Source organism: Nematolebias whitei, chromosome 7 (genome assembly GCF_014905685.2).
Source record: "Nematolebias whitei isolate Nwh7 chromosome 7, NemWhi1, whole genome shotgun sequence".
Classification (NCBI taxonomy): domain Eukaryota; kingdom Metazoa; phylum Chordata; class Actinopteri; order Cyprinodontiformes; family Rivulidae; genus Nematolebias; species Nematolebias whitei.
In genome coordinates, this window is record NC_056504.1 from 35,235,874 (window position 1) to 35,261,229 (window position 25,356).

Genomic DNA, 25,356 nt, shown 5'->3' on the forward strand with positions numbered 1-25,356 from the left:
CCTCCCGCCTCCTCCCACCTAAAGGCGCCTCACGCTCTCGTCAATTGTGAAGAGGCTCCTATTCCTTCTGAGACACAATATCTTTGCAGAAGAAAGGGGACCCAACTTCAAATATTAATGACGGCGCTCTGAAAAGGTTATGGTGGCGGGGAGGAGCGCGTGAGGTTAACGTGTTTTAGAGGCCAGGAAATGTCAGCGTTGTGGGGAAAGCGGAGGGCCAGATGACTTGTACGAAAGGAAGGACAAACGATAAACACTGGACTGCAGTGTCCTTGGGTGTCTTTCCTCAGGAGACCTATAACATGTGACACTGTAAACACCTACAAGACAGGAGTTAGTAATGTTGGCTTTGGACAAATGTTTATCGAAGATGTAAAGTATTTTTGGTCAAGGTAACCATTTCCTTTGGTGTAGAATTTGACGTATTAAAAGGTTTGTGGACCAGCGTTAGTAAGAAAATTAAATTGAACTTAATTCACTAGCTGGGCTGCATAATACCAGAAAAACATGCAATTGTGATCTTGTTGAAATGTGATATTGTGCTAACAGTATTGGTTGCAATAAATCCACATTTTCTCCACTTCTGCTCTTTTGTTTTGCCATCACGACAATCAACCACAAATCATCTAAATAATCATCAAGAACAGTGAGGATCTATGGCCCTGGTCATATCTGGCATTATATATCAGTATTGGATAATTCAGTTGCAAGTGATCAGCTCTGACAGAGCATTCACGCCTGTCAGGTAAATGCTAATCTAAGACGTCTTTGTGATCGGATGTCAATTCACCATTCTGTGTGTGGACAAAACAGGTCCAGACCAGACCACACACACCCCACCCCAACCCTCCCAAAGGTATTTTAAGGAAAAATGTTTTCAATGCACATTATTGAGGTCGTACCAACTGTATTTGGTTCAATCCAAATGCAAGTTAATAGATGGGGACAATTTGAGCGCCTGGTGTAAAATGGGTCAGTATGATTATCCAAATATAATCTGAATGAATGGTAAGCAGTCCTTGATGATGTTGAGATAAACGGTATATGGACTGTACTTATATAGCACTAGGACTGGACAATAATTCGATATTGATATATATCACAATATACTTTTATTCAATAATGGTAATATGAGTTTAAAGCACATTTTTGATATTTCGATATGATTACAGCGTTTCACTGATGCATTTCTTTATCTGTTCAGATTGAAGCGGACGCTTCAGTTTCAACCAGAGCATAAAAAGCCGCGACACAACTACGTAAGTGAGTAGTGACGTAGAAGTTACCGAGAGTTCGAGTCCAGGCGGCGTTAGCGGTAGCAGGCTAGGCTAATCCCCACTCACGGCAAGTTTTCGCTTCAAAGTGAGTGCCCATGACCGTCAGAATGTGACTGAACAAGCTTTCGCAAGCGAAGAGAAAGCAGATGACATCATTGACAAGAGGAAAGACTAGATCAGCCGTGTGGAAGTGGTTCGGCTATCTAAGATCGGATAAACTGCAGGTTTCAGTGAGCTGCAAAATGTGACGGAGAGTCAATCCAACTAGCGGTGGGAACACATTGAACCTGTTCCACCATCGGAAGAATTTCCACTCAATAGAAGATGCTGAGAGTCACAAGATGAAGCACAATAAAAGTCTGAGCCAACATGTCCCTGAAACAGCACACCCAGATGTATCTAAAGAGAAACCCATGCAGCAAACACAGATGTTTACATATGTGTTTACATGTTTACATATACATATATTTGTTTGCTTGTTCTTTGGTCACAGATATTACAAGCAACATTTCTTATAAATATAATGACAACTGTTTGTTGTGGTGTTGTGTGGCATAAGACTATTCATGACATCTAACATAATTACAGACACTTGAACAGCAGGCCAGAGGTTATTTGAGGTCACGCGTTTGTGTTTTACGCAGTGAGCTGGTATAATTATTAAGACACAACTGTTATTTACAGGATGTACAGTGCATTAAGACAATGTGAAACAATATAAAAAAAACAACAAAAATAAAATTCAAACAGACTTTTCTGGCTGTGTGTCTGCAGGTATATTGGAGCCCTGGGTGCTCGGGTGATTTGTGACAACATTCCCGGTTTGGTGAATAAGCAGCGGCAGCTCTGCCAGCGACACCCGGACCTGATGCAGTCCATCAGCGAGGGAGCCGAAGAGTGGATCAAGGAGTGCCAGCACCAGTTCAGACACCATCGCTGGAACTGCAGCACGCTGGACCGAGACCACACTGTGTTTGGCAGGGTGATGCTGCGAAGTGAGTCTGCGTATGCACGGCTGGGACTTCTATCTGTGCGGCAGTTGTTTATGCCTGTGACACTTGAGTTAATCATCCTCGTAAATGTCTCCCCTGTTACCAGATAAGCTCAGGATAAATAGGTGTTGTATTAAATCAACTTTACTGCAGAATGCAAACAGATAGAGAAAGTGATGTGGATTATTTTAGCTTCTCTGGAACGAAGGACGATTGGGAAAGTGGCAGTTCTCTGAAAACAAGTAGCAGATTGAGGGATCCACACTGGTGGTGTATAAACAGCAAAAGGAGATGTAAATATTTGGGTAGATGTTTCTGGCAGCCAGACAAAGCTTCACTCCCTGACATATTGTCTTCGCTCTGCCTCATTGCGTGAGCAGGAATGAGAACAGGAGGAAGGTGGAGAAGCCAGACCAAATAACCTCAGAAAACTTCTTGTCTGAAATGAAAACACTTAGAGCGCTGCCATCTGTGCAAATTAAAAAAAAAGGTGAAAGGAGATTTGTTTGGTCTGTGATGTTATAGCTGACATGCTGCTATCTCCACCTCAGTCTACCATAAATGGATTGATAATAGCATCCTTTAGCCTAGAATGAACTGAGGTAAGGACATTTTATTCAGCACAGTGTACTGGGGTACTAAATAATCCAGTTTGAACGGTAACAAAAGAAGAACAGAAGCATTGTACTTTGTAGTTGAGTAGGGGTTGAACGACGACATGATTTTTAAACTCGACATTAACATAATAAAACTCGAGTACAACTCGAGTACTTGATGACATCATAGGATCTAAAGATACAAAAATAAATAAATAAATAAAACCGCAAAAAAGGTTATTATTTACAAAAATGACCAACAAAACATTGGGAGAGTATATTATGCTCCTACCATTTATCATACTGCAAATAAGTCACAGGAAAAACTAAACTATTAGTTATTATTGTTAAGCTTCAAAAGTGAAAGAAACGTGCGGCACGTCATAAACGAAACAAAAAACAGTGGGGCGGACGACCACCCCGCACCACCGCCAGCTGTGGTGCGCATTATGTTTAGTTTTAGAGATTAATATGTTTATATGTTTTTTATAGGATTAGAGATTAATATTTTTTGCTTTTTGTTTGTGAAACAAGGTCAGAGGAAGCTGGTTCTGGTTCGGTCATTGGACCCGGTGTCACATCATATTCTGTGACCTGCAATAGTGCATGCAACACCGCCCCCTACGGTCACAATATACGGTGGTCACAGAATATGGTGTAACACCGGTTCACAACAAGCTCCAAACAGTCAGGAAGTTGATTAATTTTCTGTTTCGTTACGGTAGTTGAACCGTAAGATTCATCTTTAGTGAAATATTTTCATACTATTGATGTATTTCTACATGTTTGCCAAGACTGGGCCTACTCCGCTCCATCTGTCTGCTTGGAGGAATCTATTTTGTAACCTGCGCCCGGTGCAGATCATGTGACACGTGACGCAATGACGGAATGGCGCCGTAATGACATCACCACGAATACTCGACGTGAAATTAAAAAACTCGATATATGTCCTAGGAATCGATGTGTAGATTACTCAAGTAGGCTGTTAAAGCCCTATTAAGTTGAGTACTAAAAACATTACAAGCCTATCATTTAAAAGCAGTAGTGTCTGCTTTAATGGTAACATACTTGTCCTCACAGGCAGCAGAGAAGCAGCATTTGTCTACGCCATCTCCTCAGCTGGAGTAGTCTACGCCATCACCAGAGCCTGTAGTCAGGGGGACCTGAAGATCTGCAACTGCGACAGCCACAAACGTGGGCAAGCAAGTGATGACAAGGGCGTCTTTGACTGGGGTGGCTGCAGTGACAACGTTAACTATGGCATCAAGTTTGCCAAGGCCTTTGTCGACGCTCGAGAGAGGATGGTGAAAGACGCTCGAGCACTGATGAACCTGCACAACAACCGATGTGGTCGAATGGTGAGCAGCAGAACATTTTCTATCAGTACTTTTATGTTTTTTTTAAAAATATGTGGATCAAACTCAAGTTGTTATCATGTACAGTATACTCTACTGCAAGAAGAAGGTAGTGTTTCTTGTGGGAAAATGGATGTTTCAGAGCTTAAAATAGTTAAATGTAGCCTCGCAAAATAAAAAGTCTTTCGCGGCTGCGACTCGGCTCTAAAATTCGACATAAAGTTTTCCATCTGTTAACATTTGAAACCTAAAGCTTAGCATTATCATATGCTTCAGGTTACTAGCTGCAGCTCAACTACAGCAGGGTTTTTACAAGCTTCAGCAGGCCTCGTTAATATTTCTGAAACAGTTTGCAGAATCAAGCAGGCGTGCCAGTTCTTACCAGGGCTGGAAGCTATTAAACCTTTATTTAACCAGATAAAACCCCATTGAGATCAAGACCTCTTTCACAAGGGTGACCTCGCCAAGAACAGGCACTAGCACACGTCATAAAAAAAACAAAACAAGTAACAAGATTAGAATAAGACTTCAGAAATATATTAAAAATATATAAAACATACAGTATGACAGTAAATGGCAATAATTGTAATAAATAATAATTTCAAACAATGACAATTTAAGATCTAAAACACACGAATTGCAAATACTTACGTTACTATAATTAAGTAGATTTTTTTGGTACTTGTATTTTTATAGGTATTTCTTTCAATTGTGTAATTTTACTCATACTTAAGTACAATTTAGACCATGTACTCTACATCACTACTTTTCAAATCAGAAGTCGCTACTGAGTACGGCCGCAAGTTGAATTGATATTCTAACTGCATCTTTGTAGCCAATAAGGCTCTCAGATCGCAAATGCACCAATTACCTATGACGTAAGCAAAGGAGAACTCTGTAGAGTAGAGAGTCATTTATGGACCGAAGATTAGGAGAAAAAGCCAAAGTGGAGACAGAAGACAACACTGTCAGAGAAAATGATGAGGTAAAGGCTGAGGACGAGTGCACGTGGCCGTACCTGAAGGAAATTTTCATGTACAGAGGGTGAAAAGGAGACAACATCCAGATGCAAACTTTATTTAATCTCTACAGTGATAGCAGCTTACAAGACTTCAGCATCTAATCTCAGAAAACATATTGCAGTATACGAGGTTTACAGCTACCTGTATGATTTGCTTATTTTATTGTTTGTATGTGGATTATTAGTTTGGCTAAGTATCAAAGGTCTTAGATATTGTCACTGCCATCAGTATACTAAAATAGGGCGGAGCTATGAGCGTCTGAGAAATGTACTTTGAATGTAGCTGTTATAGACAATAAATCAAACTTAATGCCTTCTAATGACAACACAATAAAACATCAACTGGTTAAAAAGTAATTAATATTCTGAGTAGTTTTTGAGAAGAGTACTTTGTACTTTTACTTAAGCATTTTTATAAGACCAGTACTTTTACTTGTGACTGAGTACAATTTAAGCAATGTAACAGTACTTGTACTTGAGTACAAATTTTCAGTACTCTTTCCACCTCTGTTTCTTATTTAGACAAGGAAGGTAAATGACAGTAAAACATCCACCTGGTGGCACAACATGGCATACAGCAAACCTGTTCTAAGGTTTCAGCTTTTGAATTAACTGTTCGTTGCTTTTTAAGTGACTCATATAATCAAACTAATCAAGGGATAAACAAGCAATCACATCCACATATTTTTTAAATAAACTGTGCAACAGTTGAAATAAATAAAAAAAACAGAGGTATAAAAATCATTAAATTATCTAACAAGGTTAAGTCAGTACTCCGGTTTCCTCCCACAGACCAAAAACATGCATGTTAGGCTGATTGGTAACTCTAAATTGTCCCTAGGTGTGAGCGAGAGAGTGGATGGTTGTTTGTCTCGTTTGTCTCTTATGTGTCCTTGTTATGGACTTGCAACCTGTCCAGGGTGTACCCCGCCCCTCGCACAGTGATTGCTGGACATGGGCACCAACGACCCCCGTGACCCAAAATGGAATAAGCGGGTAAAGATAATGGATGGATGGATGGTTATTGAGCATGAATCAGGATACATGAACTAATTAGCATATCTTTACATTTAGGAGCTCATTTTTTTAAATTTTCAAATAATTATGGTGACTCTGACTGTCCTTTTGTAAAAACTCACAGTTTTTAATACAGATTGATACAAAAACCACAATAGAAGAATTTTAATTGTGCTGCCAATGATGAGAAGTGTCTGACTTTCTTGTAGTGAATCAAGTCCAAACCAGATCTTACTAAAGACAACAACAAAACTAGCAGACAGTAGAACACAATATGTGTTGCTTGTTTTCGTTTAGCTCCTGGGCTGTCTTAACTAGTCTCAGATTTAACCTGATGTCTTATCAAAGTGAAGAATATTTGCACAGCAACTCTGTATAGCAAGCCTGATTTGCACCTACATCACGCTATAGGCAACACCTTAGGTTTAACACCCTGTCACCTCTGACCTCTGCTCTAGGCAGTGAAGCGCTTTATGAAGCTGGAGTGCAAGTGTCACGGGGTCAGTGGTTCCTGCTCTCTGAGAACCTGTTGGCTGGCTATGTCTGACTTCAGGAGAACTGGGGACTATCTTTGCAAGAAGTACAACACAGCCGTCGAAGTGACTATGAACCAGGACGGGACCGGATTTACAGTGGCTGACATGGATTTTAAGGGAACCACAAAAAATGAATTAGTGTACGTGGAGAACTCCCCAGATTATTGTGTCCTGGACCGAACAGCAGGTGAGTACGATATTTACCTTTTTACAGCAGAATTAAGAAGGATTCAGAAAACCCTTCAATGGCATCTCAGTGCTTTTTTTTTGTTGTTGTTTGTTTTAAAGCATGCCATCAGATTGGCATTTAAGTAGAATGGTGATCAGACTTTTTGCTTTTGATGATGTTGCTATGTTGAAAGTGTAATTTGTCTGGAAAAATATTTAATCTGAAGCAAGTGTTCTAGTAACAATTAGATAAATATCAGGAAACAGTTTTTCCTAAAAGTCACTAGTTACATTACCTGGTCATAATGTTACGGCTAATTACTGGATATATTTGTGATAATTATTTTTGAAGCTCAGTTTTGACAAATAAAAAAAAAAAGTTGCATTATCATGTTTTTGTTCAGGTGTTGTTGTGTTTACAAGCCAACATGTACATGAACACTTTCTAATTTGTAAAAATAAAACTCTTCAGAAACTGTTAAAATTATTTTAGATATTCTAAAAGAAAATAATTTTGTTAAAAATGAAAAACAGATGGTGGAGCATCTGTGGCAATCTGCCCACTGAAGTCTTGCATTCCTTCACAGCTTAAAGTTCACTAATTTGACCTTTAAAATCTCCTTTAATTCCAAATGTTTTCTTTGCTCGTCCTCCAAACCGGGTCCTTCAGCAGACCATGAAGGAGCTCACTTTTCATAGGTTGGGCAAAATAGCATGTTCAGGGAACATGATGGCTCTAGCTAACATTTCATTTTGCTCCTCCCCGCAGTTAGCTTAGTTGCACTTGGACAGCCGATGGGTAATAAAGGTGCGTTCACACAAAGGACTGCTTAAAACAGGGGTATCCAAACTTTCTCACAAGGGCCAAAACTGTCAAGATGAAAGTATGGGCTCACAAAATTGAACATAGGATAATAAAAAAAGCGTACATATTTGTGTCCCCCCACATTTAAAGAATATTCATTTGGACCCCCATCCCCCAAAACATTTGCCATGAGCTATTAGTTCATCCAGTGCTTTCTATTTCTTCATGAGCAAATCCATTCCACTTGATTAATAGGAGCATACTCATACTACTAAAAGTCCACTCCAGGTTTTCCTGGTTACCTACAACTCCACACCACATGTTGTGTTTCTCCTCTCGTCCGCCTTGACAGGACGCTCACGATGGGGAGAGTTGCGTGCTAGCTTAGTGTCATGTTAGTGCTGACAGTTGTTGAGGGAGGTGGGATGTTAGGATGTGTGAGAGAAGCAGAGCGCTACATCTGTAGCATCTTAGCTAATGCGTCTGTATTTTGAGCTGCTAGCTTAGTGCTATGTTAGTTCTGGCAGTTTTTGATGTGAGTGGGCGGGGCAAGGCTAGGATGCTTGAGAAGTGTTTACTTATGTAGGTAAACACAGGGAAGGGAGATTGAGATTGTCATCATTGTATGTTTCCATACAATGGCCAAATTATTTCTCTGCATTTAACCCATCACACCTGAGATACATCCAGGTGGAGCAGTGGGCAGCTATGTAAGTGCCCAGGGAGCAACTGGGGATTGGGTGTCTTGTTCAGAGACACCACATCATGGGGGAATGGCTGGGAGTCGAACAGCGACTTTCTGGTCCCCAGTTGGCTGCCCTGCCTCTACCTCATCCCGGCTCCCATTTAACAACCTGTTAAGATACTGTACACCAGAATGCAGGAAATGGTATCTACTTTTTGCTAAATTTTCTGGGCGAGAACTCCCCCCCCCCCCACCCACACACACACACACAAACAAAAAAATGTTTGTGATGCCAATGTAAAGTACTGAGAAATCGTAGAACTGAAGTCACTAAAACGGATTCATAAAAGGTTGGAAATGAAGCTGAGCAACTTGTATGTAGATTATACCACTTTATGTATAAATTCCATTACAATGTCCAATAACCATCGATCATCATCAGGGCTGTGGCCCCCACACTGTGGAATGCATTGCCTTTCACTTTGCGCTGCCTTGATTCTCTTAATACTTTTAAAAAGCAGCTGAAGACACATTTGTTTAGACTGGCTTTTAATTAGTTTTATATTGTCTTATGTCATACGCATGTTGTTTTTATCTTTTATCTTGTGTTTTTATGTCTTTTATTCTGTAAAGCACTTTGTGGTTTCTGACCTGTAAAAGGTGCTATATAAATAAAGTTTACTTACTTACTTTACTTATTAAATCAAACACAATTTGTTTTAAAAGAAAAACACTTGCTGTATTTAATCAAGTTTTATGAATGGTTATCTAAAAGTCTTCTTTTTGGAAGAAGTCAGCAGAGGCATGTGCTTTGTACAGTGAAATGGAAAAACAAACAATGCGATTGATTAGAGCCAAAAGTTTGTATTGTAATATTACTCATTTTAAGAAGATTTTTTTGTCACCTGTTTTGCTTATAAAATTATCACCATTAAAATTGTTTGTCTACATTTGCACTAACCTCCTGAGCCTGTGGGCCAAAATTATACCATTCTTAAATTGCAGTTGTGGACTGCACAGAATCACTATATGGGGTTGCAAATGGCCCTCAGGCCACACTTTAGACACCCCTGGCTCTAAAGGTGATATTAAAAGCAGCCCATGATGCTCCTTCCCCATGTTCTTCATTGTGTAAGAATGCACAGCCTAAGGAGACATGCAGGATTGATTTTCAAAGCCTTCTTTCTACTAGCTTCATTCCCTGTGCCTGAGGGGGATATCTCCTTCTGTCTTTTTCTCCTTACTTCAGTGTCACACTAGTATTAGACCTAGTATCTGAGGCTCAGACTTTACACCTGAGTACAGGGCCACAATTGTGTTAGGATCTAAAGACCGAGAACGTTCTTTCTGAGGGAAAAGTGAGATTTTGGTTTAGTTTACTGACAACTCCACTGCTGTTGGGCATCTTTGATATTTATGGAGTTTTCCAAAAATGTCACTACAGAAGCGCTGTAAATGTGTGTTGAGCCCCTATGGGTTTAATCATTTCATTGTATGGACAACTCTAAAAAACATTGTGTAAAGTTAAGGATTCCAACAAGTAAATGGTTAAAAATAACCTGCCTGACTAACAACTGCCACGTTTTGGACTTTTGCCGTTCACGTCTTGCAAACACGACTCTCATTGCAAGAAGTAGCACGGAATGACCAAATACCAGACACTGCAAGAAGTGCTGGAAAAACTCTCATAAAGCAATTATAAAATTGAAAGACATAATAAATTGTTTTTTTTTTCCCCACTCTTCTCATCTCCTTATAGGATCCCTGGGCACAGCTGGCAGAGTGTGCAATAAGTCCTCCAGAGGCACAGACAGCTGTGAGGTCATGTGCTGCGGACGAGGCTACGACACCATGCGCGTCAAACGTGTCACCAAGTGTGAGTGCAAGTTCAAGTGGTGCTGCGCTGTGGAGTGCCAAGACTGTGAGGAAGTGGTGGACGTGCACACGTGCAAGCATCACAAACGACCTGATTGGCTGGACATAACTTAGCAAACAAGGCCCAGCCAACTGACTTCAAAAGATTTTTTTTTTTTTAAAGATGTCCTTTTGCTGGGATCTTATGACTTTAACAGCTCTGATGTTCGAGGCTTTGACTCTTCCCAAAGCAGAGACTTCAGCAAACTGGAAATGAAGCCCAGTCACAGACTGTGTTCTGGTTAAAAACAGAATGGTTTATTAAAGAGAGATGCGTTAAGCATTTAAGAATCAGACTATCAGCCTATTTATCACACTTAATTAAAAAAACAAAAGTTAAATATTTTATTTGCTGTTAAAAATGTATCCTTGACTGAGATGCTCATGGTGCTTCCAATCCTCTGACACTGCTTGCTTTTCATGAGATAAGAGAAATGACCACTGAAAAAGAGAACGTATATTTTGACATTTAAAATGTAACGGTTGCTGCTAATTATACTACTATAAAAAAATAAGATAATGGCAATGTGAACCAAAAGAAAGGAGAACAGCAAAGAAAGCAAACTTTTTTTTTGCCGTATGGCAGCAGTCATAGCTGCAAAGTTAAATTAGGTAGAATGCTGATAGAAAAAAAAAATCAACTAAGAAAGGCAAGGTTCAAGTAAATTGTGGGCTGTTTTAAATATTTTTGTATGCTTTTGTGTGCAGCATATTTTCAGATTGTGTTGCGTCATGTTAACATTCTCCTTTTTTTATTTTTTATTTTTTTTACCTCTGGTTCTTTTTGCTTGCTTGCATTTTTATTGACTCTTAAGCCCCTCTTGAGGATCATGCAGATTGAATCCAGTACCAAAAAGTACAAGAAAAAAAAAAAAATACCTCCCCTGTTGACTGTTTTCAAAAGCCTTTAAAGCAAAATTATGTTTAAAAATAATAATGTATTATTATGGCACAAATGAAGTCACTATCATATCTGACATATCACAGATCAGCTAAATCCATAAAACTGTATCCTGTCAGAGAAATTGTTGTATTTTTTGGTTGAATCCAGTGAGGTTCTGTTATGTAAATGTGCTTTATATTACAATTGAAACGGCTGCTTTTCTCGTTGCTTTTTCATCATTACAAAATCCTTATGGAATGTTTATTCTCTCATCACTGTGCAACCTACCACATTTATAATGCAATCTTATATAACTGCGCTTTCAGTCCTGTTCACACACAAATCTAAAGTCTCTGAACGTGAAAAGTAAATTATTTGAAGAAAAGCCAAGACATTGCAAAAATAAGAACAGCAAAGTGGTTGGAAATCTTGAATGTGACTCTGGCAGTGAATAATGCAATCATGTCAAGTCTTTGAAGATATAAGTCTCTAAAGGATCTGTGGATTTAAATGAATATGACAACAAGGCACAACAGTTAGGGGGTCAAGAAATTGTTTCTGGTCCACGTAACGAGGGAGAAAGCCAAAGAAAACTGCTTTGAACACAACAAATGGACTCACTAAGTCAAAAGTCAATTACAAACTAAAACGTCTGTTTTGAGTTTCAATAAGGGTATGATGATGGTTTGTTTTCCTAAAGACGGGGGAAACGGTGATGGGTTCTGTTTGATAGAAAATGCCACAATGTTCTAAATATTGTAAATTACATTGGAGACCATTTGGACTTGTACTGATCTGTGCAACAGATTGGGGCTGTGGTTAGACTGAATTCAGATAAGTATTTAACTATTGGTTTAATAATAAAATAATATTTTTCAAACATGTTTTTTGTCATCTTAAACAAAAATATTTCATTTGACAACAACAATCTTGTTTAATTAAGACTTTTACAAATAGAGAAAATGCATTTCCTGCAAAAATACAGTGTGAATTTTGAAGAACTTGCTGAAAAACAGCTGGAATTAGTTGAAAAACATGTTGAAATTTAGCTGAAAAGGAGGAACAAGACTAATTAGCAGAAAAAAGCAGAAAGAACATATAATTGATGAACTAGGTTTAAATAAGCAGAAATTAGCACAACAATTATTATCTAAAAAAGCTGAAATTAGCCAAAAAATTGCAGAAAAAAAAAAAGCGAAAAGAAACTTAAACTACCAGAAAGGAGTTGAAAGAGCTGAAATGAGTTTAAAAAAACGGTGACTTTAGGTGAAAAGGTTAAAAATAGCATAAAACAACTAAATAGTAGCTGAAATAACCGAAACTAGCAGAAATAATTTGAAAGAAGCATAACAAGCTGAAATTAGCAGAAAGAAGTTATTAGGCTGCAAGTAGCAGAAGCTACCACAAAAACATATTTTATCAGAAAACAGCTGAAATTAGCTAAAAAATGTTAAAAGCGTAGCTGAAAAGTTAGAATAAACAAGTTACCAGAAGAAGGTGAGAACACATTTTACTTTAATTAGTCTGAAAAAAGTTTAGATGAGTGCAAAATATGTGGAATTAATTACCTGAAAAAGCTAAAACGAGCAGAAAAACAGCCAAATAGTAGTTGAAATAGCAAAAAAAAAAAAAAAAAGAAAAAAAAGAAGAAGCTGAAACTAGCAGAAAAAAAGCTGAAAGGAGCATAACAAGCTGAAATTAGCAGAAAGAAGTTAATTAGGCTGCAAGTAGCAGAAATTAACATGAAAAACTTTATTTAACAGAAAACAGCTGAAATTAGCTCAAAATGCTTAAAGGGTAGCTGAAAAGTTAGAATAAGCTTAAATTACCAGGAGAAAGTGGAGAAAGCACATTTTACCTCATTAGTTTGGAAAAAAGTTTGAGTGCAAAATATGTGAAATTACTTGAAAAGCTAAAAATGAGCAGAAAAACAGCTACATATTAGCTGAAATAGCAACAAAAAGCTGAAACTAGCAGAAAGAATCTGAAAGGAGCACACAACAGCTGGTATCAGGTCTCTCTTGTAAATGAGTCCTCGAGGCTCAATGGGATTTACCTGTCTAAACAAAGGTTGAATGAATGAAAACAGCTGAAATTAGCTGAAAATAGCTGAAAAAAGTTTAAATTTGCACAAGGAAGCTGAAAGAAGCTGAACCAGAACAAAATGTGAAAGGAGCAGTAAAAGGTTGTCAACAGATCTAAAAATATGAAGGATGTAAAATGAGCTCAATTCATTTTCTATGAGGAAAAAATGTCAGAAAAGGCTAAATATTTCAAAAAGTTAAAGTTGCACCAAAATCAAAATTCATAGCAGGATTGTCCTGAAAGAGCTAGACGTTTTGATTTACGATTTGTTGAAATAGCTTGAAAAATGCGGGACAAGAATCGAGTCGATAAATATATGGAAGAAAAATGGATCACAATAGTGCGAATGCTTCATAAACATTCACACAATAAACCTTTAGACATTGATAGGATGGTGGAACAGAATCTTAATGTCCATGGAGGTCTGTAGGAGCAGTTTCACCTATGAATGCATGCTCGTAAATAACTTACAGGCTCTATATTAAATCTTGTTGATCCGCCCTCTGTTACTCCTACTGGAGGTTCTCCATTCTCTTCAAGCTTACAGTATATGCCATCCTACACTTTCGTTGTGCAATAATAGTTTCATGGAAATTATAAATATAACTCAAACCAGGTTTGTGTTTTAAACTTCAGTCAGCTCAAAAACAAACAAACAAAAAAAAATTCCAGAAATAAAAACCCACAAAAAAGACATGCGGACAGCAGGCTTAACAAATCAAACTAATCCCAAAATGTCTGTGTAATTGAAATATGACAAGATTCATTAAAATGTCAATGCAATGAAACGAATTGTATATGCAGAAATATCGCAGCACTAATGCTTTTTATGTTCACATTTTGTATAGACAAGTATTTGTGGGACTTTGTCCTTCACCACCTTTGATCCAGTTTAAGTCTGGAAAAATAGCAGCATCAAAGGCATTCTCTACTGCCATACATATGAAAGGGCATCCTAATTTAACATTTCAAAGCTAAAACGGTCCCAGAGGATGGATATGGATGCATCATAATTTGAATCCCACTAGATATATTATAATCCATATTAGCTAACTAGAATGGGCCAACAACAATAAATTGTTGTTATTGTCATTCAGGACATGACAATCCTGTTTCATGTATCCAAAAGGCTCCCTGAGCTCTGATGGTTGGTTGGGATTATATTACCGGTAGGTTACAGTGCGTAGATCTTTCTCAGCTGAGCAAACACACAACTATAACCAGTTAAATGACAAATGCTTTGCTCTAACTTCAGTTAGTTTTTAGCTTCAGACAAGAAAATTAGATGTAAATGTTTGATAAAAATGCACTGCTCACTTTGAGTTTAACTTCATCGCAGACTCTCGTCTTGAGCAAGCACGAAGGCGACAGTGGAGAGGAAAATATTCCTCAAATAAACTGAATTGTTTACCTTAGTCCATGCTCAGTAATCCAGGTGTAAAATCCAACAATGTTCAGTCAGGTCATGGTCAGCTGGACTTTTTTTTTTTGTGCCGAGACGTTTCGCCCTCCATCCAGAAGGCTTCATCAGTCTGAGGATGGAGCACCAGAGGAGAGGGTGTGCCCCAGAGGCCATCTTAGCACCAACAAACGTTTTAACTCACTTTGGAGTAGGCTGTTGGGGGAGAATCAGTTTTGTTTGGCGTTTCCTCTGACCAAAAAAAAAAAAAAAAAAACATCCAGATGACCTGACTGAACATTGTTGGATTTTATAACTAAATTATTGAGCATGGACTTCGGTGTTTTGAACCAGCTTAACATGACTGTCGATGAGGGAGAGGGCGAGCACTGCACCAAAGGAGGGGGCGTGCTCCAGAGACCATCTTAGCACCAACATAACAGTTTTTTCCACTTTGGAGTAAGCTGTTGGGGGAAAATCAGTTTTGTTTGGCATTTCCTCAAACTGATGAAGCCTTCTGGATGAAGGCCGAAACTCAGCACCAAAAAAGAAACCACCTAGATGACCTGACCATTGTTGGATTGTTTACCCTTTAATGTTTTTTTTCTAGAACTTCTCATGGCCTCCTTCTCTAGCATAGAGGCTAGTGGGCAAGTAAAGTTTCAACCTGAAATGACAATCTGACACTGACTGCACTTGAGGTCCCATCATCAGCTTTTAACAGCTGTTTTTTTTTTTTTTATCACATTCGGTCATCATCTAGCAATAAATCCATATAGTGTGATGATAGCACTGCAAGTCATTGTTAACGTGCCAGAAAAGCATCTATGGAAGGTGCCAGAGTATAATTATAACAGTGTGCTACAGTCTGGGGCTACAGCTTGAATGAAGACTCTTCATTTCAGAGTTTTTAAAGGCGACAACAAAATGACACTAATCAAAGAAGAACAGAATATTAATTTTAACTTTACGATAAAAAAAGGTCAGCTAAATGCTGTTTTGTTCTGTCAGAGCATATTAAATCTCATTCTGCATCCAAAATATGAAATCACACAAAAAGTACACTGAGAGAATAGTTTATTGTAATGTTTTGCCAACAACCCCAACCGAGGGTAGTTACAGCTGTTTGTACATCCTCCTGTCCTCAGCACTTTCATTTCAGCAGCACACTGTAAATAGTCATCAGTTTAAAACGATCTGAATGATCAACATTATAATCCAAATATGAAACAGTATGACACACGTTTTACGATACTGCAAAAACAGTTTTCTAGTCTAACTTTAGTTCATTGTCTAATAAACTTTTTGACGGCTTATATTAAATCAAACTGAGCAGCACTGCAAGTTAAACATCAACACTGTAGTTACTGTCGTTATAATGAATGCCAATATGAAGAGCTAATACTAGTCCTTCAGTTGTTTAGTAGCATGATGTACTAAAACAAAGGCACTTTATTATATATTTTTGTAGGTAACTGCAAAAAGAGTGAAGAGTTGTCAATATTGTACATGTACAGAGACATGAAAACTGTTCTTATGGACTTTGATAATGTAACAAGCGGCACATCGGTCGTCGCTGACGGATTTGAATAGTGAATGTTTGTCGTTTTTGAGATGAGTGCTTCTCTGGACTGGAATTAAAAAAGTGAATGCACATGAACCTCAATGTTTCTGGTACAAGATTTTCAAATTGGTAGGAGGTTAAACTGTATAAGAACAGAGGTAGATCTTTTTTCCTTATCCGAGACAGCACAGAGTATATATATATATATATATATATATATATATATGGCCATTGTGTATTGGGACAATAACTATAAAATGATCTGACAAAGTCTACCCAATTTTCATTTCAGGTTACTGTAAATGGGATAAAACCTTTGGATAATGATCTTCTCATGACTAAGTGACATAACACTAGCACTGGTTATGCATTTTAAACATACTGGTAGGTTTATTGTAAAAAATAAAAAAATAAATAAAGCAAATGTATCGTTTCAGTACAACAAACTTTGTATTTTTCACTCGATGACAAACTCTTTTGAGACATTTATGAAAATCATGCACGTTTCTTTTTTATTTTATTTTGTTTTTTCACTGTGAATTGACCGAACTACCAATCTTACGTAAAAGCAGGTTCCTGGAATGTAAAAAATGCAAGAATTTCCTCAAGCTAACAGGACAGCAAGTGCATTTGCTGTGACTTGTATTTACCTTATGCGTTCTTGTAAAACCTTTTAGGAGTGCTTTTGCTGTGTTGATACGACCTCAGCCAACATAATCAGTAACAATACAGCAAGGGAACAGTGATGCTGAGGACAGGAGAGCAAACACTTTTTGTCTGAGAATTTAGAGTGACGTTGGTGTTTACATGTGTTTGGGTGTGTGAGTGTGTAGATGTGCGTGTGTGAGCAGTGATGAGGTCAGATCCGAGTCAGCTGGTGCCAAAAACTGGACGGCATGAAGCTTTCCATTTTGTCTGCAAAGAAGCCCAGTGGTGCAAAGAGTGTGCTGAAGAACTGAAAGTAGAAAAAGCAGAATATTTAAGCTTCAGCAAACTAGAAACATTTCTTTTACTTCAGATAAAATGAAATGATCAATGAAATAGCCGTTAAAATGCAATGAAAAAGAAAAAAAAGCAAGATGCAATTCATTCACTTCTCTTCAAGTTCACTTCATCACTTTCACCTGTTTTTATTAGAAATTTGACTCGAGCTTGTTTTTCTTACTGAAAACAAGGCCAGGCGTGACACTATGAGTACAGAACATGCTCAACTTGTCAAAACAGTAAAAAAAAAAAAACGGTGAGATTAGAAAAGTGTTCAGCATTTTAAAGGCAAGACACAACAGACAGAATTTGATTTCAGGCGCGAGGAATTTTAGTTTTGATAATAGTGTGAATGTTTATGAAGCATCCTGATGCATGCATGCATGCACTCAGGTTCCTTTCAGATTCTTTCTGCTAAGTACAACATTTTTGTGCTTCTTCTAACTTCTTTGTGCTCATTTCAGCTTATTTGTGTGTTTCAGTTATTTTAGTTAATTTTTAGCCGTTTATGCTAATTGTAACCTTTTCAGCTAATTCCACGTTTTTTCACTCATTTCAACTTTTTTGAGCCTAGTGCAGCAAAAAATGTGCTCTCGCATCTTCATTTTGGTAATGTAAGCTTATTTCTGCTTTTTAAGCTACTTTTCAGCTATTTTTTCTCCCTCATTTGAGCTTTTTTCAGATAATTTCCACTTTTTCAATCAACCTTTATTTAGACAGGTAAATCCCATTGAGCCATGAGAACTCATTTACAAGAGAGACCTGATTTCAACAAAGAAAGAAGACAACAATGGACAACAGCAACAACAATAAACAATTATAAAAAGTCATACTGCAGTGTTTTTTTTTTTTTTTTACAAATAGGATGGCTAAAAGGAAAAGGTAACAAAAAAACAGCTAGATTCTAAGGCAAATGTAGAAAACTAAAAACAGGAACATGTCAGCATTGGTCCCTGCCAGGAGTCCAACAGATTCTTAAAGCCACTTAGAGAGGTCAAGGTCGAGAGCTTCAAATCTTTTTGTAAGATATTCCAGGAAACAGGAGCGGAGTAGGAGAAGGCCCTTTTGCCTAGTTCAGTCCTCACTGAGGGAACACTGCAGGTAATAATGTCCTGAGAGCGCACGCTGTAGCTGCACTCACACAGAGACATGTAGGAGGAGATGTATGAAGGCAACAGACCAAGAAGTGATTTAAAGATGAAAATGTACCAGTGAGAGAGTCTGCGTGAAGTTAATGATGTCCAGTTAACCAATGAATACTGGGTGCAGTGGTGGGTATGATAATCACAGCCAGTTATGAATCTTAGTGCACCATGATAGACAGCATCCAACATCTGCAGGGTGCTTGTAGGAGCGTTCATGTAAATAATGTCACCATAATCAACTTTTTTGTGCTAATTTCTGCAACAAACATGTTCTTTCTGCTTTCCTTTACTAATTTAAGCTTGTTCTACCTTTTCAGCTAGGCTTTAGCATTTTTTAGCTAATTTCAGCTGTTTTCAGATAAATTAAAGTTTTTTGTGGTAATTTCGGCTAATTTCAGGCTAATGAACTTCATGCTAATTTTAGCTTCTTATGCTCTTTTCAGTTTTTTTCTGCTAGTTTAATCTTTTTCTGCTATTTCAGCTACTATTTAGCTGTTTTTATGCTAATTTTAACTTCAACTACTTCCACCTTTTTTAGCTCATTTCAGCTCTTTTTGCTTCCTTCTGGTAGTTTAAGCTTTTTTCTGCCTTTTCAACTACTTTTCAGCTATTTGTAATTATTTATTGTTAATTTTAACTTGTTGTAATCTAATTTCATATTTTTTTTGCTAATTTATGATAATTTAAACCTAATTCAGCAAATATTATTTCTGCTTTCTTCTGCTAATTTATTTTAATTAATTTTCACTTGTTCTTAATTTCATCTACATTTCAGCATGTTTTTTTTTTATAGCAAATTTCAGCTGTTTTTCAGCAAGTTCTTCTGCAATAAGCATTCACACTGCATTTTCACAGGAAATGCAATTTCTCTAGTTTTATTTATTTTTGATTTTAAAACCAGAACAAGTTTCAGTGTGTAACTTCAAAAACTTTTCTCCAAGCTAGTATCAAGCAAAGTAAATTCAAGACTTATATATATTTTAAAGTACCGGTAAATACAAAGAATATTGCAATTTGTGCCTTTTATGATTTACATAATAACACAGCTTTATTCAATTTATACGTTTTCTGTTCACATTTTTTGACAAAGAAAGGGGAAAGTAAATATTTAAATTTATGAAATGATTATTCAGTAGTCTGATGCAAATATTAAAAAGACTTGTGTGTTTATCTAGCCAAGTATATATAAACTTAGATTTATCTTAAAGTGCTAGAACACAAAGTATAAAATGTAAGAATATTATCAGGAATTTTAGTTAAAATTTTGCTGAATCTACATGAATTCACTTTATGATCTTGATGTTTTAACAAAATCAGAAGGGGACAGATGATCATAGCTAGTCAAATGAACACAACACACTCTGATTTCACGTGTTCAGCATAATTCAGATGTCACATATCAATAAATTAAAGAAACACGAACATACAAATACTACAATGATTTTTTTCCTTGCAGCGAAGAGAAACCGATTCATTAAAAATCTGTTTTTCCTCAAAAGGCAGCGAGGACCTTCGTGTTCCTCTCTCAGCAGTTTCACGCTCTCGATCTCAACTTTACACAAACCAGGCTCGCTGCGCGGTCTGTAAAAATCCGATCTGCGCACAAGCTTTCACATAACAAAGAGAAGCACTTCATGTTCTCAGTGGCCTTGTTTTTGATACAAGTCTACGTAAAGACAGTCATAAAACCTGGCAAGCCACAAAGGATAAACCAAAGTACGATGCTTTAAATCAAAACACTTAAAAACGTTTGTGTGGTAAATGAACAAAAACATAACACACAGATCTATTTATAGCTCTATCATTCTGTCAAAATGTGCTTGCCATTATTGCAGGATTGTATTCTTAAGTTATTTTCACAGAGAGCTGAAGTTGCCGTACAAGCCATTTTCACTCCCAGGAGTCCCTGTTCTTACTAACGGTGACAGAAGCCAGAAGCAGTTGTTTTTCTAACAATGTGCACTTGTAAAAAATACAAGCTAGCAAAATATGACCCCATTCCATCCATTAACATTCAAGTCTGGATAAATGTGATGATACGGTAACGATAAAGAGGGCAAACTTCAACATTGTAATCAAAACCAACAAGGTTGGAGATGGAAGCTGTGCTGAGATAATACTTACTGCTTTGGCAAAGACACCCATGAGCTCAGGAAACTGATGTGTGAGCATGGCCAGCATGGCAGTAAAAGAGCAAAGGCCTGCTGTGAAGAGTATGAAAAACGGAAGCTCTTTCTTTGGGTATACAGACACCTCGTGAAAAGCTGGAAAGAAGATAAAAGTGGAATAAACACGAGAACAAAATGTCATCAAGCAGAGCAGAGACAAACACACTGCAGTGGTTTAAAGGTGCTGTACGTACAAGGCAGAAGTTCCCTATCTGCTGTTTCTGTGCACCCTGGGTAGGGGTAAAACAGGTGACCCTTTTCCAGGGGGTATGGAATTATACGGAAGGCTGCAAAAGCAAAAAAAAAAAAAAAACAATTAAAAAGACTGTGGTAGACAAAGTACCGTATTTTCCGCTGTACACGTCGCACCGCCCTATAAATCGCATCAGTCCAAATATGTCTAATAAACTGGAAAAAAATTCATGAATATGTCGCTTCGCCGTATATGACGCATCTATTATGTGTCACCGCTGACGCGTCGCGTTTGTTACGCGTCACCGCTGACAGCCCGGAAATGTGGGCCGGTGTTGTGCCAAAAATCAATTGGCTGCCAAATGGTGGCCGCGGGAGCGTGCATAAGAGGGCTTTAACAAAAATTTAACAAGATTAACACTTAAAAACAATTATTTGTTTGCTCGACATTATAGTAAAAGTGTGTCTCAGTTGAGCTTTTACTTAATAAATGCACTTTAATGGTCAAATTAGCTACATTTGGCCGGAGCAGCACAGCAAAATAAAGCTGATTTGATGGTTGCTTCAAGCGAGCTGGATGAAGGCAACAGACTATGGCAAGCCTATTGTGTAATTAATAGCCACTGTTACCTACGTCCCAACGGCATGCCACACTACTCGAATGCCATCTAGCAGCTGAAAATGGTAGTGTTCAATATTTTCGGTCAGAATGAATGAAATCGGTCATATCTCAGGTTTATAAATATGGGGAAAAAACATAAATACGTCACTTCTGTGTATGAGTCACAGGGCATGCAAATTATGCACAAAAAAACAAAACAAAACAAAAAACACGACTTATAGGGTGAAAAATACAGTTTTAATTGTTTTCCCTTGTAAATAATCTGAGTAAAACCTTGTGAGAAAACATGGCAACAATGTTCTATTTGCAACAGTTGATGACCTAATAATAATCTTAGAAATGGATCATACATGATAAATCAAGTAAATATGATACATACTGCCCTCCCAAGTGCAGTGTAACAGGTTTAAGGCTCCTTCTGCTCTCTTCCAGTGCTGCAGATGGAAGAAAGCGTACGCTACTGCCTCGCTGTCACCCCTCTTCAAGATGTGCTCTGGAGGCAGAATCAGGCTCTTCATCTCTAATAAGTACTACAGATGGGAAAATTAGAAAAAGAATACTTGTGGTCAGAGTCTGTCTTGTGTGGCACCTCATCTTTGCAACAATATTGCACCAATATTAATCATGCTTCACTGGTCTGTGAGTCTAAACTACACTGCCTCAATGGAATCAGATACGCAAACTTAAACTCAGAAAATACTTCTAAAGTTTTAATGGTTTTATTTACATGTCTTTGTTTCTCAGTTTTTATGCCGTCTTATGGTGCAACCTCCCTCTGCAGACTAAAAATGTATTTTCATCTCGTGAGGCATTTGCTGAGAGCTTTTCAGAGCTTGTGCGTGTGTTATTGTTACAGTGCAGTACATTCATTTCATGAATGTCTCTCATCCCCCACTCAGTCCTCCACTCTTAGCCTACTGTGTAAGTTTGTTCAGTGATTTAGTTTGAACACTGCACACATCTCAGAGTCACAACTTATAGAACAGTCTGTCTAAAATAATAAACACGCCATCAAAATGACAATCAAAAGTGTTTTAATAGGTGTTACTCTGGATTTATTGTTTGTTAAATGATGCAAAGCTTTGTCTATGACAAAAAAAAAAAAATCATTAATGGTTACACACTGACTCTGATGATCCTGCTACCATTTCTCTCTTTGGTGCCAAGTGTAGCAGGGAACTGTGTTAAACAAAACCCATGAGCAGGGTTGGGGGCCCCCTGGGCTAGATTCCCAGGCGGCCAGCTATACAGCGCTCAGGATCTCAGACTGACACTTTGGGAAGGTTACCCCACAGTTAATCCCATCTAATCCCTTCCATGGTCACAGGCTCAGCCAGCCAGCCAGACCATGCTGCTTCACCCCTTGGCCCTGGATCACAGCCCGCCCAGCCTGACCTGGCTCGTCCTCATCTTTCTCCAACTTGTCTTCTCTTTCTTTTTCTACTTGCCAAACATTAAGCCTGATTCGTATGTCCCTGCACCTAGACCAGACGATAATTTAAAATAAAACTTAAACTTGCTCCACATGGATTTGCTTTGTTAAATGTGTTCTGAATTCAAAGCATATTATCCAATTAAGTATTTTGCTGCCATTTAAAAACGTACCTTCAGCTAAGTTAACGTTTGAAAGCACTCAACGTGGTTTCATTAAAGTGCACTGACTGCAAATTTCTTAGATGACTTAATGTAGCAGACACTTGACAGAGATCCGAGGACATGTGGTCAAGAAAACTGTTTTACTACTGTCTTCGCTGTCTCCATGTGACTTTTGTACATTTTCTGAATACATTCACCCTAAAAAGAGCTTTTCTTTTGTCAAGGACCTACAATTGTGTATTTGTGTGGATGAATACTTTAATCTTCTCTCACAGTACAAGAAACAGCACCATGAAAACCTATCACTGGTCTGTTGTGAGGCACTGGAAAACTGCTGGCAACTCCATGGTATACTCCATATATGAAAAGCAAAATGACAATTTTGTGAAGGTACTATAATTGTTCGATGCTGTACACGACTTTTGATAACGCCAGCACAACAAAACAATAACCGAAAATATTTTGCAGTTTGTTTCTATTTTACCTAAATTAAACTGAGGCTTGTAATGACACATGTAAACCTCCTGTGTTTTAAGATTAACCATTTAGAGAGGCTGGCTGCTCAGCTGTTCTTCCTCACATGCCATGGCATTAGACCTGGTGACACCTCAGTCACATATCCTCCTCCACCACCACCCCGTTCTGAGGTCTGGCTTTTTACTCCCCGTCGCCTCTTTGATGAAGGGATTGAGTTTCATGTGTTCTCCTTTTATCCTCGGGCAGCTATAAGCCTAGAAACAACATATAAGCCTCCTTCTGATTCACTTTGCTTTAGAGACATGGGCAACAATGACTTGAACCCTGTAGTCGCTGTATGAGTGAAAGAGAAACACATGTACAGTGAAATAAAAGACAGAAAAAATGGCTGCTGGATTTAGAAAAATAGAGGAAAATATGACTTTCTGGAAAAAAGAGGGGAGAATTAGAAGAAGAAAAAAAAACTTAAGTATTTGCACCAAAGTGGGCACAATCTAAATTACAGGGCAATTCGTGAAACTACTCTTTGTTGTGTAAATCAAACATCATCTATCTCCATTCCAAACAAACCTAACACTACTTTTCTGTCTCAATTTACAAAGCAAATAGCCAGTTTTAGAGGTAGACCATGCAAAAAAAAAACCCTGCATTTCTGAGTACTGACAGACAATCTAAATGAGACAATGTCAACCAGAATGAGGTGAGATCTAAAAACTGCTGTCCAAACTGAAGTAAACCAGCAAGATAAAGGGGATTGGGTCACCCTGACAGCTGAAAAATGAACACGCACTACCCAAAAAGGTTTAATGCAAATGTAAAGCAGATTTAGGTAGCAGGAATACTCGACCAGCTACACGAGCATTTGGGAAGCTGTCAGCTTCTTAAACTCTAGTTGGTACAATTGCTAAACGGAGTGGACAGACAGACGTAGAATCAAGTGGAAGATAAACTGGATGTGACAAGAAGAGGAGGAAAGGAAAAATAAATTAGCTATGGAGAGTCAGAACCAAAATGAACGCCGGGTGAGGAGAAAGGGAACAAAGTTGTGTGAGAAGAGGACAGCATGCTCCTAAATGGCTGTTGGACTAAAGTGTGTGTGGATGGATTTGGTGTGTGTAAAGTTTGTAGTCTAAGCAGCATGAATGAAATCATGTGATGTGGCCTAGAAAAAAATAATCTACATACAGTAATCTACATGGCATGCTTATTATGCACTGACCTCATGCACTCGTAATGCTTGAACTAATAGTGTTCTTTTGGCAGCAAAAAACAAACAAACAACAAACAAACAAAAACCATACACACACAGTACTCCCTCGCTACTTCGTGCTTCGACTTTTGCGGACTCGCTCTTTTGCTGTTTTTCAAAGTAAGATTGGACATGACACACAATGGTGATGGATGAGCCATGGATTGTTTATTTAAAATAAAGTATTTTAAAATATTTAGCACCTGTGTGCAGCCCACGGGTGCAGGGAGAAGCTTTCTCTACCACCTACATATTTCTGTTAACCCTTTGCTGTCCAGCTGCGCTTCTCTTCTCTACAATTTAAATTTAAATAGCATTTAGAGTTTAGAAACATTGTTTAGAATATTGCAAGAGTGTGGGCAGGGTTACAAAGCCATAATATATATATATAAATACTAGAATAAACTATTAAGTACTACTACTACAGGAAATACTAAAATAAACTACTACTTAGTACTATTAGTACTACTACTTGCATACATAATGTCATTATCATGTCATGTACCACATGACATGATAATGACAATAAAGTTTACTTGAACTTGAAGTACTTTACCCCTACTTGGCGGTTTTTCACTTATCGCGGGGAGCGTGGTCCCCTAAACTGTGAAAAACGAGGGACTACT

The 25,356-nt window shown here is 37.9% G+C and overlaps 2 protein-coding genes across 2 annotated transcripts in view; one reads left to right on the forward strand and one right to left on the reverse strand.

Moving 5' to 3' along the window:
• The first annotated feature begins 1,257 nt into the window (after positions 1 to 1,257).
• On the forward strand, positions 1,258 to 10,441 carry LOC119412442 (protein Wnt-2b-like). The gene is made up of 5 exons (XM_037679452.1): positions 1,258 to 1,263; positions 2,052 to 2,272; positions 3,946 to 4,223; positions 6,717 to 6,981; positions 10,212 to 10,441. Exons 2-5 carry the CDS (start codon positions 2,146 to 2,148, stop codon positions 10,439 to 10,441), a joined length of 900 nt encoding a protein of 299 aa, XP_037535380.1. The 5' UTR covers positions 1,258 to 1,263; positions 2,052 to 2,145.
• Positions 10,442 to 16,529: 6,088 nt separating this feature from the next.
• The window catches only part of st7l (suppression of tumorigenicity 7 like), a 19,343-nt gene continuing 10,516 nt past the window's right edge, over positions 16,530 to 25,356 (reverse strand). The window contains exons 12-15 of the mRNA XM_037679453.1: positions 21,788 to 21,938; positions 20,789 to 20,881; positions 20,551 to 20,690; positions 16,530 to 17,252 (exon numbers count right to left, since the gene is read on the reverse strand). Of these exons, the coding sequence (XP_037535381.1) occupies positions 17,157 to 17,252; positions 20,551 to 20,690; positions 20,789 to 20,881; positions 21,788 to 21,938 (480 nt within the window). The 3' untranslated portion in view covers positions 16,530 to 17,156. The remainder of the gene's footprint in view (positions 17,253 to 20,550; positions 20,691 to 20,788; positions 20,882 to 21,787; positions 21,939 to 25,356) is intronic.

Excerpts from the sequence above, each read along its gene's own strand:
- LOC119412442 (XM_037679452.1), top strand. The coding sequence starts at position 2,146 with ATGCAGTCCATCAGCGAGGGAGCCGAAGAGTGGATCAAGGAGTGCCAG. Across the intron at positions 2,273-3,945 it reads TGGCAGGGTGATGCTGCGAA|GCAGCAGAGAAGCAGCATTT; the intron begins GTGAGTCTGCGT and ends TTGTCCTCACAG. Across the intron at positions 6,982-10,211 it reads TGTCCTGGACCGAACAGCAG|GATCCCTGGGCACAGCTGGC; the intron begins GTGAGTACGATA and ends ATCTCCTTATAG.